Source organism: Lissotriton vulgaris, chromosome 12, assembly GCF_964263255.1.
Source record: "Lissotriton vulgaris chromosome 12, aLisVul1.2, whole genome shotgun sequence".
Taxonomy (NCBI): domain Eukaryota; kingdom Metazoa; phylum Chordata; class Amphibia; order Caudata; family Salamandridae; genus Lissotriton; species Lissotriton vulgaris.
Genome location: NC_141700.1, coordinates 33896479 through 33916209, shown reverse-complemented (window position 1 = coordinate 33916209; position 19731 = coordinate 33896479). Strand labels below are relative to the sequence as shown.

At 48.5% G+C, this 19731-nt stretch overlaps 1 protein-coding gene across 1 annotated transcript in view; it reads left to right on the top strand.

Annotated features, from left to right (window-relative positions):
- Positions 1–1449: 1449 nt before the first annotated feature.
- LOC147673147 (uncharacterized) overlaps positions 1450–19731 on the top strand; it is an 83350-nt gene continuing 65068 nt past the window's right edge. The window contains exons 1-4 of the mRNA XM_086946900.1: positions 1450–1577; positions 12478–12632; positions 13962–14654; positions 16860–16971. Of these exons, the coding sequence (XP_086803026.1) occupies positions 12485–12632; positions 13962–14654; positions 16860–16971 (953 nt within the window). The 5' untranslated portion in view covers positions 1450–1577; positions 12478–12484. The remainder of the gene's footprint in view (positions 1578–12477; positions 12633–13961; positions 14655–16859; positions 16972–19731) is intronic.

The following is a 19731-nucleotide window of genomic DNA, read 5'->3' as shown; positions in this document are numbered from 1 at the left end:
ACTCACCCCCCCCCCCCCCCCATTCTAGTCAGTGCTGAGACTGAGTACCAGACAGTACAGCACCTGTCCATTTAAAGCATTGGGGAGACTGAGACTGCTGTCATTCCTATTGAGGCAGGTTGTCTCTAATGAGCCTCGGGATGTCTGCCTGGTACACGGCGTGACTTTCACTGGATGGCCCTCTGTAACTGCCCGTGTCATGTATAACCATCCTAGATCCGTCCCTCGACACCGCCATCTCGTCCCTTGCAGGTGAGGGGACCCCCAACATCCATCCTGCCCTCGGTCTTGCCACGAATCGTCTCGGATTGGATCCCTTTTGTCGCACCTCTGAGTACTTGACTCGCTGAACACAAACGTGCCCTTCTCAGTGAAATGCCCAGCTCTGGTGTCTGTGTTTCTTTCCCTTCTGTGCCCATGCGAGGCGACAGTTTCCAGTTGTGTGTGCTTTTGCATTGTAATGTCCTCTCTGCTGGCGAACGCCACATCGCGTCAGCCCTACACCAGCTGACCTCCAACAAGTGTACAGCTGCTCTGGTCCTCAGCCTCCCGAGCACCTAGTCTGGTTTTGTAAATCCTTGTTTAATGTAGCAGTCAATCTTCAAATCTGTATGTGACTTTTTACTGCACTATTATGAGAACTGTTCAGTGCTTTTTATTATTATATTACAGATGTTCACGTTCTGGGACCATGATTAAGCTATTGCCATTGTAAATGACAATGTCATTTATTTATCTGTTTTCAAAACCAACACGTAAATAAAAATGTTGTCATTTACAATGCCAATAGCTATAACTTTTGCAAAGGCGAAACCGTTGCATTGTAAAGGCTTGTTTTTTCTTCTTGTAACGTATCGTTTGCTACCTCTTGTATTTTGTTTGCTCTTGATACATGCACAATTGCCTTATGTAATGTGACGTTTGCTTTTGTAACATTCCCACGTGTAATTTTCTCCTCATGTAAAGTTACTTTTCCTATTGTGAAGAGCTCCGAAACCTTCGGGTAACGTCCGCGCTATATAAAAACTCATAAAATAAAATAAAAATAAAAACGCTCATATCTAAGAGTGGACTGGAACGAACCGAAGGAGTAGATTGTCGGGGATGGGCCCCATCCGGCATCAATGTTATTATATCTGAGGTCTTCAACACGAATAAAATAACCCAAAACAATTACGGCGAGGGGAAGGGGATGCCCGCCGTGTAATAACACGCATGCAGTTTGTTAATCAACCGAAAAACCGGACAAGGGGCAGTTAACTGACCACTTCCGGGGCAAGCGGAGAACCTTCCTCTTCTGGGCAGCAGCTAGGCGGTTTCTTCCGGGATGAGAGAAGCGGCTTTTCCTGGGCGGGACTTTATAATCTAATCTACCGCTGGATCAATAGGACAACAACACAGCGAGCAGACCCTTCTGGCCCCGCCTTTTACCTGTCAATCAGTGTAAACCCGATCTCCTATTGGCTCTCTCTGCCTTCACTCACCGAAGTCGCCAATGCGGTTTCATGTATGGATGCGGTCGGTTAGAGTGGCTCCTAATCTGAGGTGATCGGATGGGTATAACCCACCTGCGGGAGGTAAGGCACCCCCTTCCTTTACCGGGTAAAGTTTACCCCCATCCATGTCAAACACCCCCCACCCCCGCCTGATGCTGGAGGGGTGGTAGGCATTCATCCACCTTTGGTGACGCGCATTATTACGGATGGCATTTGACATCTCTACAGTACTGTCCCCGAGGCAACTGTGAGTTCATCAGCGCCTCCGGGTACCCAAACCAGCCTGTGTAGTGTTACCCTCTGGCAGCATGTCACCTGGCTGCTACTGCGGGTCTAGTTCTAGCTTTTCATTGGTCAGACAAGTTACACCAGGTGCATTGTTTAAATGAGTCATTTGTACGGCACCAAGACTACAGTTCCCAGAATCCCTTTCTTTGATGACAGCTCAGGTCTGGGAACTGTCTGCCCAGGCCCTGGAGGTGTCTGCTAACTCCACTGAAGTACTCAGAGCTGTCCCTGCATTAACAAGCTAATGCCTTCTAAACATTTCTCCTCCCTGGATAGCAGCAACTTACTCGATTCCTACTTCTGCAGAGTGTTAACCCCTCTTATGATTGGCTTTCAGTTCTATAGGATTAAAATTAATATATTTTGATTAAAGAAGTGTTTTCTTAAGGCACTGTCTCCTGCAATATTTCTCCTCAATATGGAAATGATCAAGTGATCTAGCTAGTTCAAGTTCAGGAATTTGTATAGCGCACTACTCACCCAGAGGGTCTCAAGGCGCTTGAGGGAGGGTGGGTGCATTACTTATCGAAAAGCCAGGTTTGTAGCTGCTTTCTGAAGGAGAGGTGGTTCTGTGTAAGGCGGAGGTGAGTGGGGAGAGAATTCCTGGTTTTGGCCGCTAAGTAGGAGAAGGATCTTCCTCCCATGGTGGATCTATGGATGCGCGGAATTGCGGCGAGGGCTTGATAGGATGATCGTAGTTGGCGGGTGGGTGTGTAGAAGGACAGTCGTGTGTTGAGGCATTCGGGTCCTAGGTCGTAGAGGGCCTTGTGGGTGAGGAGACGGAACGTTATTCTCTTGTTGACGGGGGGCCAGTGGAGGTCTTTCAGGTGACTGGAAATGTGAGCTTGGCGGGGGATGTCCAGTATGAGTCTGGCTGAGGCGTTTTGGATGCGTTGGAGTTTTTTCTGTAGTCTGGCTGTGGTTCCGGCGTAAAGGGTGTTTCCATAATCCAGTCGGCTTGTGACCAGTGCGTGGGTGACTGTCTTTCTTGTTTCGGTGGGGATCCAACGGAAGATTTTTTTGAGCATCCGTAGGATGTTGAAGCATGAAGATGAGAAGGCGTTGACTTGTCTGGTCATTGAGAGGGAGGAGTCTAGGATGAAGACCAGGTTACATGCGTGATCTGTAGGTATGGGTGCTGTACCCAGGGCCGGTGGCCACCATGAGTCGTCCCAGGCAGAGGGGGATGATCCTAAGATGAGGACTTCTGTTTTGTCCGAGTTTAGTTTTAAACGGCTCTTCTTCATCCATTCGGCTACTTCTTTCATTCCTTCGTGTAGGTTGGTTTTGGTGGTGTTTGGGTCTTTGGTGAGGGAGAGGATCAGCTGGGTGTCGTCTGTGTAGGAGATGATGTTGAGGTTGTGTTGTCGCGTGATGGAAGCGAGGGGACTCATGTAAACGCTGAAGAGGGTGGGACTGAGTGATGATCCTTGTGGTACGCCGCAGATGACTTCAGTGGCCTCTGATCTAAAAGGGGGGAGGCGGACTCTCTGGGTTCTTCCGGCGAGGAACGAGATGATCCAGTCCAAAGCTTTTCCTTGTATTCCGACGTTGCTGAGGCGTTTTATGAGGGTGCTATTACAGACTGTGTCGAAGGCGGCGGAGAGGTCAAGTAGGATTAGGACAACTGTTTCTCCGTTGTCCAGTAGCATTCTGATGTCATCTGTAGCAGCGATGAGGGCGGTTTCGGTGCTGTGTTTGGCTCGGACGCCGGACTGTGAGGGGTCGAGGGAGTTGTTGGATTCAAGGAAGGCGGCGAGCTGACTATTGACGGCTTTCTCAATGACTTTAGCAGGGAATGGGAGGAGTGAGATGGGGCGGTAGTTCTTAAGTTCAGAGGGGTCTGCTGTGGGTTTCTTCAGAAGGGCGCTGAGTTCGGCATGTTTCCAGATTTCCGGGAAGGTTGCGGAGTTGAAGGAACAGTTAATGACATCGCGGAGATGGGGTGCGATGATGGAGTCTGCTTTGTTGAAGATGTGGTGGGGACATGGGTCGGTTGGTGAGCTTGAGTGGATGGAGTTCATCAGGCGGAGTAGTGATTGGGTTCCAGGCGTAAAGGTTGTGAGAGTGCTGTTTTGGTTCGGGGGTGGGTGGAGTGGTCTGTTCTTCGGACTGGTTTTCAAAGCTGTTATGTATGTCGGCGATTTTGTTGTGGAAGAAAGAGGATAAAGAGTCGCAGAGGTCTTGGGAGGGAGTGATGTCATTGGTGCCGGCGGTGGGGTTGGTAAATTCTTTGACGATGTTGAATAGTTCCTTGCTGTTGTGGGCGTTGTTGTCGAGTCGATCTTTGAATGCTGATTTCTTGGTGGATCGGATCAATTGGTGGTGTTTGCGGGTGGCGTCCTTGAAGGTGGTCAGGTTGTCAGTGGTTGGGTTTTTTCTCCAGGTTTTCTCGAGGGTACGACATAGCTTCTTGGATTTCTTAAGGTCATCGTTGAACCAGGGGGCCTTTTTGCTACCTTGTTTGATCAGGGTGCTAATTCGTCAGCGCTGTGGGTGATCCATTGTGTGAGTTTGTCGGCAGCTTGATTTGGGTCCGATAATATGGCAGGGGAGTTTTGGTTAAGCGATGTGAAGAGTTGGTCGGTGGTAATTTTGTTCCAGTTTCTTCGAGGAATGGGTTGTGGTCGGTTGTGGGTCGTGGTCTTTTTGTAGCTGAAGTGAACGCAGCTGTGGTCCGTCCAATGTAGAGCTGTGGTGTGATCGAAGGAGATTTGTTTGCTGGAGGTGAAGATAGGGTCGAGCGTGTGTCCGGTTAAGTGGGTGGGGGTGTCAACAAGTTGTTTGAGTCTGAGATTGGCCAGGTTGTCCAGAAGGGTGTTGGTGTCGCTGTCGTTTTTTCTTTTCCAGGTGGAAGTTGAGGTCTCCCAGTAGAATGTAGTTCTCGGATGTGAGGGCATGTGGGCTGATGAAGTCAGTGATGTCTTTGTTGAATTGTGTGCGGGTTCCTGGTGGTCTGTAGATGAGGGTGCCTCTAAGTGTGGTCCTGGGGTTGGTGTGGATCTGGAAGTGAAGGTGTTTGTCGGTCGCAAGGTTATCGTCGGAGCTGGTCGTGATTCGGATGGTGTTCTTATGGACGATGGCGATGCCTCCTCCTGAATGGTTGGTGCGGTCTTTTCGGATGATCTTGTAAGCGTCCGGGATGGCTATGGCGATGTCGGGCGCTGATGAGGCGTTCATCCAGGTTTCTGTAAGGAAGGCGATGTAGTGTCGAGTAAGTCCCAGAGTTCAGTGGCGTGTCTGTGGATCGAGCGGGTGTTCAGCAGGATGCACTTCAGGTGGTTAGAGTCGGAGTTGTGTTTGGAGGAAGTGGATTTGGTGTAGGTCCTGATGCAGGTGAACTTGCAGGAGTGGCAGGCGAATGGTCCATGGGTGTGTCCTGGGGCGGCTTCGCAGCATTGTGGCGTGCGACCGGGGTTAAGGGCAAAGAGGGTAGCGGCGTCATACGTATAGCGGGTGGACAGGGTTTTGCGAGGGCCAGGGGGTCTGGCGCTGGGCGCGGTCCAGGCGCGGACGGGCGTAGACGGGCTTACCTTTGGCGCACCTTCGGCGCGCATGGGGCGCGATCGCTGCGCGTGAACGCTGTGTGCAAAAGCTTCTGTCATATGTGGATAGTGGAGGGGGGAGGGCCGAGGGAGGAGCAGCTGGGAGGCGGGGTGGAGAGGACGGGCTACGAGGCACAACAACAATAAAATGGCAGCGGAATTGAAACCGGAACCGGTTGGGGCAACAAAAGTTAAAACGTTGTGTTCAGAGGCACTCTCACGAATAGGCACAATTACATTTTAATCTAGCTGGTAATGCGAGCGCTACGCAAGGCGAAGCGTGTAATATATGCAGAGGCAGGAATACTTAATGAAGCAATGCGAACAATGCAGGCGCCAGTATTGATCACTGTAGAGCGAGTAGCACAACAATACTAATGCAGGCAACAGAATTAAACAATCAAAGCAGAGCGAGCAGCACAACGATACCAATGCAGGCAATAGAATTAAACAATTAATGCAGAGCGAGCAGCACAACGATACCAATGCAGGCAATAGAATTAAACAATTAATGTAGCGCGAGCAGCACAACGATACCAATGCAGGCAATAGTACAGTCGTAATGTGTAGAGAAATGGGAGCAGCACAGAGATAGCAGCAAGGGCCAGGGGCCGTGGGGAGCGACACCTATATTGTTGCAGTAAGTAATGTTATGTTGCCAAGAATTTGCGTAACAGTTTACCATTGGCGCACAATTTACTACTTGTGTAACAATATATCTGTAAGAGACATTAGTTAGTGATAGATTCCTTACCGTAGAATATCCCCAGGCGTCGGACTGGATCCGGAAACTTTTACGTAGCAATACCCATGCGCGTCGGTAGGAGTCGTCCGCGGCTCCGCGTCCATCGTCGGCGTCGTTAGCGCCGGAATGACATCGCCGGAGTACTTAGACGCTGCCCTCGCGCGCTGACGTCAGTTCTTATACACAGCTTTCCCGCGCCAGAAGTGCAGAGCCATGACAGAACCAACACTGGTGCCATGAAACTAGGGCCCTGAAAGGGGGTGACCGTAACCCTAGATATCGGTTCGCAGAACGGGGAGGATGGGTGGGTCGGTAAGGAATCTATCTCTAACTAATGTCTCTTACAGATATATCGTTACACAAGTAGTAACTTGTGCATCTGAAAGAGACACTTTAGTGATAGATTCCTTACCTTAGAATAGATACCCCAGCAATACCAACCCCGGTGGTGGGTCTGCGAACCAATAATCACACCAGAAAGTCCTGGAGGACGGAACGACCAAAGAAGCCATCCCTCCGGACTTGGCTGTCCAGGCAGTAGGGTCTTGCGAACGTGTGCAGCGAGGCCCACGTAGCTGCCTGACAAATGTCCTGCAAGGGGACTCCCCGGCCCAGGGCAGTAGTAGTCGCCGTGGCCCGAGTGGAGTGGGCCCTCAGCCCAACAGGAGCTTCCTTCTTAGCCAGGGAGTAACACGCTTGGATGCACAACACGATTCACTGAGAGATGGTCCGCTTGTGCACCGCCCGTCCTTTCTTAGCGCCCACGTAACCAACAAAGATTTGGTTATCCACCCGGAACTGGCGTGTGCAATCCAGATAGTAAGAGAGCGCACGTTTTAGGTCCAGACGGTAGAGCCTCTCTTCCTCTTTCGAGGGATGTGGAGGCGGAAAGAAGGTGGGCAAGGTGATGGACTGCCCGATGTGGAAGGCTGTGACTACCTTGGGCAGGAAAGAGGGTTTTGTCAGCAACACAACCTTGTCCGGATGGACGGAAAGGAGGTTTAGAGGAAAGAGCCTGGAGCTCACTCGCTCTCCTGGCAGAGGTGATGGCAACCAGGAAAGCAGCCTTAAGAGTAAGAAGACGGAGAGGACAGTTATGAAGTGGCTCAAAGGGAGTGCACATCAAGTAAGTTAGAACCAGGTTCAAGTCCCACTGGGGCATCACGAAAGGAACAGGAGGGAACATATGAGTGATGCCCTTTAAGAATCTGTTTACTATGGGGGACTTGAACAAAGAAGGCTGATCAGGTAGCCTTCAGAAGGCCGAAAGGGCTGAAATGTAGCCCTTGATAGTGCCCAGAGCAGAGCCCTGCTGGGCAAGAGAAAGAAGGAAGAGGAGAACCTCAGAGAGAGGGGCATTGAGAGGGTCCACAGCCTTTACTGTGCACCATGCCACAAATCTGTTCCACCTGCAGGCGCATACCGACTTTGTGGAGGGACGCCTGGCTGCCAGAATGACATTACAGACTTCAGGAGGCAAGTCAAATGGCCTCAACGGTCGCCGCTCAATCTCCAAGCATGGAGGTGGACACTGGACAGGTTCGGGTGGAGGACCGTCCCCTGCTGCTGCGACAGAAGGTCCTCCTGAAGAGGCAGACGAATCGGGGGATCAACTGACATACTGAGTAGCTCGGGATACTAGTACCTTCGCGCCCAGTCCGGAGCCACAAGGATGACGTGAGCTCGGTCGCGCTTGATTTTCTTCAGCACTCTGGGCAGAAGTGGTATAGGCGGTAAGGCGTACAACAGACCGCAACTCCACTCGCGACGAAAAGCGTCCCCGAGCGAGTGCCGCCTTGTGAATTCCAGCACGCAGAACTGATGACATTGCGCGTTCTCTTCGGTGGCGAATAGATCTAACCAATGCTCTCCCCACTGCAGAAAGAGGCCTTGCGCCACGTCCGAGTTCAGACACCATTCGTGATCCATCATGCATCTTCGGCTGAGCTTGTCCGCCCTAGCGTTCAGAGAACCTGCCAGGTGTTGAACCACCAGGGTCACGCCCTGATGTTCCAGCCACTGCCAGAGGCGCAGAGCCTCCTGGCATAGGGTCCACGACCCCACCCCGCCCTGTTTGTTGCAGTACCACATGGCGGTGGTGTTGTCCGTGAACACCTGCACTACACTCCCCCAAACAGAGGGGATGAATGCCTTCAGTGCTAGACGAATCACCCGCAGCTCCAGAAGGTTGATATGGAGCCGGGACGCCGCCGGAGACCAGAGGCCTCTGATCTCCGCCTCTCCCATGTGGCCTCCCCAGCCCTGGAGGGACGCGTCCGTCAAAACTACGTGCTCCGGTTGGGGAATGGAGTGGGACCTGCCGCTGAACCAATCGCGGTCCGTGAGCCACCACTGCAGCTGTCTCGCAGCGCCCTCCGAGGAGATCACGACATGGTCGGACAGGTTGCCCTGATGCTGGGCCACTGAAACTTCAAGTCCCACTGCAGAGTCCGCATCCGCCACCTGGCGTGATGCACAAGAAGGATGCAGGAGGCCATCAGCCCCAGAAGCCGCAGCGTCAACCTGACCGAGACCCGGGATAAAGGCTGAATGATTGGAATCAGAGCCCGAATATCCCGGACTCGCTGTTCGGGAGGATAAACCCGAAACTGCGCTGAGTCGAGGACCACTCCGATGAAGAGGAGCTTCTGAGAGGGGCACAGGTGTGACTTCGGCACATTGATGAACCCCTTCCTTGGCCACGAAAGGAGCGAAAGGCACCCGTTTGCTGGCGTGGGGCAGAGAGGCCCAAGGACTTGGCCGTAGCCCTAGAGTCCTTAAAACACTCAAGCGCATGGTCTGCCTTGTCGCCAAAGAGGCGACGGCCATCAAACTGCATGTCCAGAAGGGTGGCCTGGACATCAGCTGAAAAGTTGGCGGTCCTCAACCAGGCGTGGCGTCGAACTGCCACCGTCGTTGCCATCGCTCTGCCCAGTGAGTCCGTGGTATCCAGGCCACACCTGATGGAATAGCGTGCCGCATTTCGACCCTCCACAAGGGCTTGGGCGAGTTTAGTCTGGGCCTCCTCCGGACATAGTGGCAGCACGTCCGCGACCGTGTCCCACAGAGTGTGTGTGTAGCGGCCCAAGAGGCATGCAGTATTGACCGACCGCAGTCCCAAACTCAGGGACGAGAACACCTTCTTACCGAATTGTTCGTACCTCTTGGATTCCCAATCGGGCGGAGCCGTCGGGAATGCGGTCTGGGAAGTAGAGGCCTGGATAACCAGGCTCTTGGGGGTGGGGTGGGTGGACAAGAAGCAAGGGTCGCCCGCAGCGGGCGGTAGCGTCTGGTCACGTTTCTATCTACAGGCTGACCTGTAGCGGGCTTGGACCACGTGCCCAAAAGAACTTCACACAAGGCCTCATTAAACGGCAGCAGAGGCTCAGCCGAGCTTGCCTGCGGTTTAAGGACCTCAGTGAGGAGGTTAGTCCTCACGGCCGCACCGGGGAGCTCTAGGCCCAATGCCTTGGCCGCCCGCGTCAACACTACACTGTAGGCAGCCTCCTCCTCCGTAGCCACGGTTGGAGGGGAGACAAAACCAGTGTCTGGCGAAGTGTCCAGTCTACTGGCATCCCCAAGCTCACATGTCCAGTCCTGTTGAGACTGGCACTTCTGTGCCAGAGAGTCCACAGACCCCTCCCAATCTCCCTCGTCACCCATCACTTGAAATTCAGGTTCAAAGGATGGGGCCGGTTCGTGGAAGTAAAATTCTTCATACGACGTCGAGAGCGGCGCCGGAACCGAATCGAAAGCAGGATCGGGGACGGCGTTGCTGGGGGCGACACCCTAGGGGCCGGCGTTGATGAGGTCGAGCGGCGACGATCCGGAACTGGATTCAGTGGGGGCCTGCGGCGCCTGGACTGAAGTCGCCAGTGGCGCAGCACCCGACGGCGTCTGAGCCGAAGCACCCGACCCGCTAGACCCCCAGCCGAGACCGCTGGGCCCGAAGGCGCCACGGAGCCCGGCGGAGGAGGGAGAGACCTCCTGGCCATGAGGTACCGCTTGATCTCCTCTGGCGTCGCATCGTGCCCAGGGACCGGAAGGTGTGGGGCAGGTTGCGACGCCCGCGACTCCGTCGGAGCCGCGTGGGTGGTGTCACCCGAACCCCCGGACGCGTCGGAAGAGCGATGACGCCTTTCCGACCTCTCGTGCCTCTTACCTGAGGATCTTGATCCTGAAGACCGATACCGACTCTCGGAGCTACGAGGGCTCCGACCCCGCGACCGGTCCCTCGACCTCCTGTGGGACCGGGACCTCGAACGGCACGGGGCCGACTTCCGGAGCTCAAGTCGCTTGCGGGACCTCTCCCGCCTAGCCATAGACGTCAGGGCCCGGCAGTCGGAGCAGTTTCGGTCGTCGTGTTCTAGGCCTAGACACTGGAGACACTGGCGATGGGGGTCGGAAACCAACATCAGTCGGCTGCACTTGGAGCAGGGTTTGAACCCGGGCATCCCTACCGGCACCGTAGGAGTCGAACGACTCGACAAAAAACAGATCAAAAGATCAAAAAAGTTTAGTCAAAAAGTGACGAAGGGGTAGAGCTTCTCCGGATCTGCGCTAGATGGCGCGGAAAAAAGAAGAACTAACGGCAGCGCGCGAGGGCGTTGTTTTATTACTCCGGCGACGTCATTCCGGCGCTAACGACGCCGACGACGGACGCGGAGCTGCGGACGACGCCTACCGACTCGCAGGGGTATTGCTACACAAAAGTTTTTGGTTCCAGTCTGAAGCCTGGGGATATTCTAAGGTAAGGAATCTATCACTAACGTGTCTCTTTCAGATACCACCTCTGAGCACTGTAGGGTTCGGGTACCATCACTCCCAGGCCTCGAGGTTTCCATTGCAGACCTGACTCTTTTTGTGTTCTTTGGAGGTTATGATTGTTTACTGTTGTGATTGGTACTGTTGGAGCTCATTGGCATGTATGGAGTATCTGAACTGTCTTTATTGTGTGTGTGCTCGCGGATCTGTTGGGTGCCCTTGTTGATATAGTGCAACTGCTGGTGCAGAGTTACTTGTAGCATTCGTCTGTGCAGGGATTGGCACATCCAAGTGCAGTTCTGGGAAGTGTGTGGTTGTCGATACCTAGTCATATGTAATATTTGGGATGTACAGGATGGGTGTGAAGGGTATGGTCATATCTGTTGTGTTGAGTCTTTGTTGTGCTGGCGTGCAGAATGCAATGCACCTTGTAGGAACCCCCGAAGGTCTAAGACCCCAGGCCCCCATACAGACCTTTCTGGTTAGTGATAGCAACTAACCTAGGCAATCGGCAACAGGCCTGTACTTGAAAACAACCATGGGTAAAGCAGGAACTGACAAGTCACATCACACCTCAGTTGTAGGAAACTTGGCAAAACATCTCGTGGTTATTTCAGACCGGCCATTGCATGAAGTTGGTAACCCCAACACATACCTGCTAGGGTACGAGCCGAGATGCACCAATCACATAAGGGTCCGCTTTCCCTCCGAGCACGCCCCTGCTTGAACACGTACACAGGATGAGACAACAGGTGTGCATCCTGCCCTAAAACACAGGCTAACAAACATGTGCATGCTTTTGCCAAAACCACACGTAGTAAAGGTCAGATAGCTTGGCCCAGTTAGGATTTAGCACTATATAACCACGTGTTGTGCGGTCACATAAACATGCACTTTGTATACTTGGATTCTGAGAACCCAGACCCACATTGTGGGTTTCTGTTTATCATCACAGATACTGCTAAAGGTCAGTAAGTCACATGAAATTTTACTTATCTTGTGGTTTCTCTGTATAAAAATCGCTGCCTGCGAGCAGTGCTTCAGTATCAGTTTTCAACTCCCACTGAGGTGACTGTTGATCTCCTGGCCGCATAGTGAGTTAAACTATATTATTTTGTCAATTGCGTCTTCTCTTTTTTTGTCTCAGATTTTCCTCAAACAGTTGTTGCTGGAAGGGGAGTGCCTTTGTGAGCACGGTGATGCCCATCGGAATAATGGATCAGTATTGCATTTGATGTGTGACATGCTTTCTCTCTTACTTTTCGAGTTGGATATATGGTGTACGTTTTATAGGTATTCTGCCAACTCTCACTTCTTACCTGGGCAGGAGTCACAGTCGGACCCACCGCTGTCTAACCTCTTGGCTGTTACAGAAACTCAGTTTTCTAATTTTGTCCAGAGGCAGCACACTTTTCCTTCTACTGAGGTTGCTAGGCATGATTTGCTGAATATCATTTCATGGAGTCAGTATTGCACTGACGCCCTGTCGCCTTTATAAAAGGTATTTTCCTTCTTTTGTTAACAAAAAAAGTTTAAGTGAGCAGTTTGTAAAGAGAAGATTAATTATTCAGTTCAGTATACATATCAGGGGCATAACCTATTTGTTAAATTTACTCTATATTTATATATTTTTTTTTAGGTGAAAAATGGACTTTATCCCGTTTGATATTTTCAAGGACTTGATGCTCGACCTGGTCGGAAAGTACAACGGTCCCCCAATTGCACCTACTGATGTACCAGACCTACAGAGTACTATCGCCCCCTCGCTCAGTTTGGGCCCCCTGAGCAGAGCTGGTTAGTGTATTGCACTAGCAAACTAAAGGCTAAGCATGTTTAGGACAATGCTGAACTTGAGGCAGCCAACCCGTCTGTCTATAATACTATTCAAGACAATATCTAAGGCAGTAATCACCCAAGACACATTTTGAGAGAAGGCAAGCGTCCCACTAAAAATAATTCTAAAACTTTCAATAGTTCTTTCCTCAGAAAATTAGAACATATTTAGGAGCATATGAAAGTTTTAGCTTAAATTTAACTATGGAATATATTAGATGGTATTTTTACAGACTTTTGCATCTGAAACATGAGGTTACTTGATATTTTTAATGTGAAATCCTGAAATTAGTGTAGATAGTTTTTTTATTTGCGTTAACTTATCCGACAACTGTCACCTAACATATTAAGAGCCAAAGTCTTCCAGCATGAATTCTGCAGCAGACGATGGCCAAATTATCCGGCAGTGTTGAGTAAGTTATGCAGGACAAAATGTCACATTATGTGCATAATGCAGCACAATTTGCAATAGTATTACTTAATTATTTTGTCATTTTTACAGTTAACACTGTCTCTGAATTGGTTGCACATAATTAGTTCCAATTTAACTCCCAAATATAGCAATGACCAAAAGAAAGGTGACCTGTTAACCTTTGCATAGGGCTATCCACTGTGCAACAACAGGTGTTACTGCTTAGTTAAAATCTGCAATTATGCAGCAGATGATGATGATTTATGTGGCAAATGCGGCAAATATATATTTATGTGAAACATTCCACTCCCTCACAATCTCATAATTCCAGTGGCCCTGATTTCAGTATATTTCCTGTCTGTGGTTCTTCCAAACTTTAAACTGTTAGAGCTTGATGCCATTTCTTTGATTTTGTGGCTTGGCAACGTCCACTCCGTTGGACTGGATCACAGTGACTGATGTAAATATATGCCTGTTCGGTGTGGTCATTTGGTGAGTAAAAGACGTATACATCTGAACAATAAGTTACCAAGATGCTTATTTGTTGGGAACCATCATTGATGACGATATAAGTAAATTCATTTCAGGGATGTACAAAAATATCAGGGTACGGGTCAGCCCATTTAAAAAAAATTCTATATCCACTTCCGCCATTGTAAAAGAAAGCCATTGTATCTGTTGTCTGGGCTGTCAGATGTTGTCGACCTTTACACTTAACTCCTTAGTGATAATTTGTTTTTTTATGCTAATCTCTGCAGGGCATAGATCTTTATTAAATTCATGAAGTCTGTCACTCCTTGTAAGGGACTTCTTACTCTTTAGGTCTAGCTGCCCTTTTAATAAGTTTTTTTAATTCAATGTTTGCATCTTACCAACAGGTCAAGCTGACCCACAACCCCAGAGTGACGAAACAAGTTCTTCAGATAACAAACAACATGCCTTAGATAACTTTTCATCCATCAAGGGCTCAGGTCCTAAAGGAGGAGACACTACTTCAGGCAGCCCCATCGAGAGAGGTAAAGAAGCCCCCAAAAGCCAATCTGTTCAATTGAACTTGGATTCCATAAAAAACGTTATCTTGCCTGGGCACCCAGACTCTCGGAAATCTGTCAGCCCTGCCAACAGTAACAAGCTGCCTTTCAAAAGCTGTTCAGTGTCAACAAGCTCGGACATCCAAAAAGATACCTCTTCTGACAAGTATACAGCCCATGGGCATTCTGTCAGCACCATCAAGAGTAAGGGATATGCCGCTGACAGCTATTCGCGATTAAAAGATGGGGATCACAAAAAAGACAGTTCTTCATCTGGGTATTCAGACAATCGCCAAACTTTTTGCTCAACAAGGAGCAAGAGTGCAGCCTTTAGCAGTCGCTCAGAGACTAGAGACATTCGTGTTAGCCGCAGCGAGGAGCATGCCAGTGATTCTTCCGAGAAGATTCATGGTTCCGCTGAAATAATAAAGGCTGAGGAGAAATTGAACACAGAAGTGGCAGCCACACCGCAGACAAAAGATGACAGCCATTTTCCCAGAGTGAAGGACAAGTTGAATGAACAAGAACCTAGTCAAACTGGTGAGTCACCTTTCTTTACTCTTACTTCAAACCTTCTTACTGATGCACATCTTCGGAAAAGCTCCAACCATGAGTAAATACTAGGGAATAACAATTGTCCTCGCGGGTGATAGTGCGCTTCACAAATGTACTTAACATAACAGTTGCATTGTTCAACCCTAGACCTAAATCCCACGAGAGTCACTGTTCCTATGGAAGAGAATTGGAGAATGAAAACTGCGGTCGTTCTAATACTGTAATTGCTAGGGACAGTATGTCCTGATCTTGTTGCCCTCACACACCCCAAAGAATGTCATGCTTCATCATTGGGCAGTTCTCCTCGTCGGGCCGGCGCTCCAATGCCCTTCGGGTCTCCCGAAGGGTCACTTTATCGGAGATCTTTTTAAGATCAAGCCGTAATGGCGCCTGAGGGTGTGAGTGGCAGTGGTGTCCTAACGTGAAGTTCAAAGATGACTGGAGGGGTAACTAGTAGATTTATTGAGAAAGGGGCCCCTCTGCCTTAGGTAAAAAAAACAGTAGGTTGTGCTGCTTGAGGGAGATAATGGCCCTCGGTAGCTAAACATACAACATACCCCTAATGGGCACGTTTAGAGATCGACATGTTCTGCGCAATGTTTGGTCTCAGGAGAAGATCCCACACGCTTCTTCAGGACCAAAGAGAGTGCAGTGAATGATAGGAAAGTGTAGTGGCCTGTAACAATTAATTTAGTGCCACTAGAATGAAGGAATAGTTTTCCAAATTTCACGGGAAAAAGTCCCCATGAGATGCAGCTGTTGGTTTTTTCGAGATAGTTCTCGTTGGTTAAGGAGGCCTGCTCTCCTGCCCGACCTCAGGCCATCTCCTTTTTTGTTCTCCAACCCTAGCCTGTTACGATTAGTCTTCAGCGTTTTGGGGGAAATCTGGGAAACCGCTATAGAGACGACTTGTGATACAACGTGCTTTCAGAACGCACCAGGGCACAGCCTGAGATACTGATTGGCAAATGGAACAAAAGGGAACCTGCATGGGAAATGTCTGTCCCTCTCTGGAGTTTTCATTTTATAGATGTCAGAGCAGCTTGGGTACAGCTGTAGAATATATGTAACCTAAATATGGTTATGTACAAATATATAATATAGTGGCTGCTTAGTTTCCGTAGCTAACAAAGCCCGCTGATGAGTTACCTAACAAGCTGGGCAGAGACCTGCACCAAGATGACCTTCTTGTTAGGGTGGGACACTCTTAAAGGAATCCTTTCATGGCTCTTATGGAAAAGCAAACTATACAGTATTACTAACTGGGCCTGACTTTAGAAACAAATGAATGTTTGAAGTGGGAGAAAGAAGGTTCTATGTTCCAAAGTTTGTTATTGAACAGTTCTTCTGGTCCATAGGTACGGCCCTGAAAGTGTTTTCCAAACATATAATCGATTCCTAGTGTGTGCACAATGCTCTTAATGGTGCTGTCATTGAACCACACATCTTCTGTGCACTGCTTACAAAGAATGGTTTCTTAATGGTCTCTCAAACTCCCATAGGCTTTCCTTCAAACAAACTCAAGTGGTCTGGATCCATGCACCCCACTGCTGTTGCCATTCCCATTCTTGTTCCAGGTTTGCATCAAGTCCTTTTTCACAGAAGCGCTCTAGCTTGCACCTTTGTCTACACAGCTGACCCTCCAGGACCTCTGCTGTTTTTACTACAGGTGCACCGTGGGGCCTAGATGAGGTTTCGTTGATGGCCCATTACGCACTCTTTTTACACTAAAGAAAATGGAGTCCCTTCTTGCACTCAGCCTCTTGTGTAGCCACGCTCCATGAAACGTTCTGTGCACCAGAATGTTGCATCTCCTTGGCATCCCTCATTCTTTTCCACTTTGTCTTCTAGATTTTGTAGTTTTATCACCAGTGGTTTCAATTCTTTCACATTGGCTCCAAGACCAATATCCTCCCACTTTCGAGGAGACATTTAAACTTTCACATCCTAGCAGGTTAACATCCATGCCAGCTGTCTCCTTTTTCAGGGTAAAGGGCACACTGCGGTTGGTGGTGTGAAGTATTCCCTTGTGGTGCTCTTCAGTGCCAACCAAGGACTGGGGAAAATTTTCCGCTGTTAAATTTATCTATAAAGATTCAGTACATAGGCAAAAAACCCAAGCTGTAGTTTCCTTCTCTATGATAAGTTGAGGCAAATTCTAAATTTGTTGTTACTTTTTGTTACCTGCAGTTGATGAAAATACCAAGAATTCTGTTGAGAAACTTGCCCGGTTTGTGGTGGAGATGGGACTTGGAATGGATGCGTTCCATGCAGACAAGCTGGCGAATAACCCGCATTTTTCGTAAGTAGGTTAAGCATTGTGCTTGCCCATGTCCACCCAAGTAGAGACATTTGACGTACTTCACTTGATAGCATTTACCCTGGTTTGTCATGGCTGCACTGCTATAATTGTGGAATCTTTGCAATGGCATTTTATGCCATGGCTCCCAAGTAAGTGCTGATACAAGCTTTGTTTATGTTAATCAGTAAGTTACACATATCCATTGCAGTTTTATCTAAGCTTGCAGTGTATGTAAATATGTATAGGATTCGCCATTTCATGTCTCAGTGTTTTGTACATATAATGGGGCATTGCCTACAAGCTTCGGCTGAATGCACCCTTTGCCATTCTCACAACTGATTTGGATATGGCTTGCCCTTCTCTGTAATGTCACAAACAAGCTAAAAAGCACTGTAACATAAAGGTCTGCGTGTGCAGATAGAGAAGGAATGGAAAATTTTGTCTACCTGATTTTAATATTTACCACAATTCCATCAGCCCACACTGTTTTTAATTTTGACTTAATCCAAAGATGGGCGATGTTACTGATTGGGATAGTTTGGAGTGCTAGATATAGAATCATGTTTCATTGGATCTTTTGCTATCAGTGGATAAGAAACATTCTGTAGCTATGTCAACTCGGTCTGTGCCCAGTACAGTTAGGTTATGAAAAGGACTTAATTGAAATATTGCTGGATAATAATTATTTGTGCAACCTCACTTCCTTATGGACTAACTCAGCCATCACAATTTGCAACTTAGTGGTATGAGCTGGGTTTCACTGGGAATTCATTGAGCAGACAGTGGTCTGTTCTCCAAACCTTCGACCAAAATGTTATGTGTTGGTCTCGGTTTTCTGTACTGTAATAATACTTAATCTTGCTTTGCGTGGTTCTGTCTTACAGACTGCGGCTATGAACCTTAAGGGTTTCACATGGTGATGGTGTTGTTGTTGTTCCTGTCCCATTTATTCTCATGGCTGTTGAGACTTGTGACCATCCACTGATTCTTTGTTGTATGGCAGAATTTATTTAGGGCTTACAACACCCGTGTGGAGCACAGAAACGCTGATACACTGTGTAGGGTTGGAAGGATGTTGTCTTTGTTTTGATCCTATTTGGGAAGGATGTATGACGTTACAACGCATACCATTACAACTACCTACCATTACAACGCAACCATTACAACGCATACCATTACAACGCATAGCGCTTAGAGGTGCTGGATAGTGGTAAGTATAATTTACTATTCCAACTCCAGTCCCCGTGGACACTAGGGAAGGTGTTGGATAGTAAATTAAACTTATTCCCTATCCTAGAGCGCCCCCCAGCGCAATGCGTTGTAATGGTATGCGTTGTAAAAGTTGCGTTGTAATGGTAGGTAGTTGTAAAAGTTGCGTTGTAACAGGTGTATACCATGAGGGATGTGTTTTCATGTCAGGCGTGATGACCACTGAGATGCACTTATCGTGTTATGGGATGCAAAGAGTAGCAGTGTCGGATAATGAAGTGTGAGAGACAGATACACAATTTTATAGTTTTCAGCATGCTGATAGCTTTCAACAGCTCTGCATGTCCCTTTATGGTACTTCATATGATATAGTCTGATTAGCTGGTTATTGACCTGGGTTTTCTAGTCTGAGAATTGGTGTATAGCTGTGGTCCAGAGCTGGCATGGCTTGAGGGAGAGTGTAGTGGAGGGATCTGTTGGGATGGGCATTTTTATTCTCCTCCCATATCAGTGTATTTTTGAGATGTAAAGAAGTGGTCAGTTTGCACGAATATTTGTGACCTGAAGTGGTGGACTAGTTTAAAGTCCTCCAAATCTTCCAGCAATGTCTCTCAGATCTCTTCCATTATTCCATGTCTGGTCATTTGGTGATGTCTGCACAATGCTGGTGATTGACCACCCTCCTAGCAGATTTGTCTTCTGTGAGTTTAAGAGGTATACGTTGTAATTTATTGTGACCGCTGCATGTTAAGATTGTAGTATTATTGTGGGTCATAACTTATATATGCAAGCAGAGAACTATATATTATGTCATGGGTCAGCCCATCTTGGCTTACCTGCTTAACCAAAGCAGTTTGCTCATTAAGTTTTCAATTTGTGGGATGTGAGCAGAGTGTTGCACTTGAGGGTACCACTGTTTTCTGGGCTCTTAGGCCTGGATGCAGGAAGAGCAGTTGGTTATCTCGGAAAATATCCAGGTTTTAACTGTCTTCAGAAGTATAACTGCTCATGGTTGCTTCTACTGCTCCTGCTAGTGAGTTGCAGAGTTTAGCGGCTCTTACTGAGAAAGCAGTGTCACCTACAGGTGTCTTACAGGAAGGTGGTATGAAGATAAGTGGTGCAAGCTTGGAAAGCAGTGTTCTGTTTGGTTAGTATTGCTTGAAGTGAACTTGAAGTATAGCGGCCTTTTCTGTGGGAAGCTCTGTAGACAATACAGAGTGCCTTGAATATTGCTATAGATACAGATAGTCAAATGAAAATAAATCACAAGCAAGTAAGAATTTTCTGATTAAAGATAATACATCAGATGCTATCTAAAATTATATAGTAAGAAAAAGGAACAATGTAAAATGTGGCACCGCCACAGATATTTGTTTTGAGTCAGCCCCTGGTGAACCAACAATATGATGGGGCAAGTGGGAAAAAGCATTTGCAAATTATGCACAAGATGTGGGACAAATTGAGTGCAGAGGGAAGATATTTTTAATTATTACATTGTTTAGGCCTGAAGGGTTGGATGTGCAAGAAAATGTGCCTGACCTGAGCTAGGAG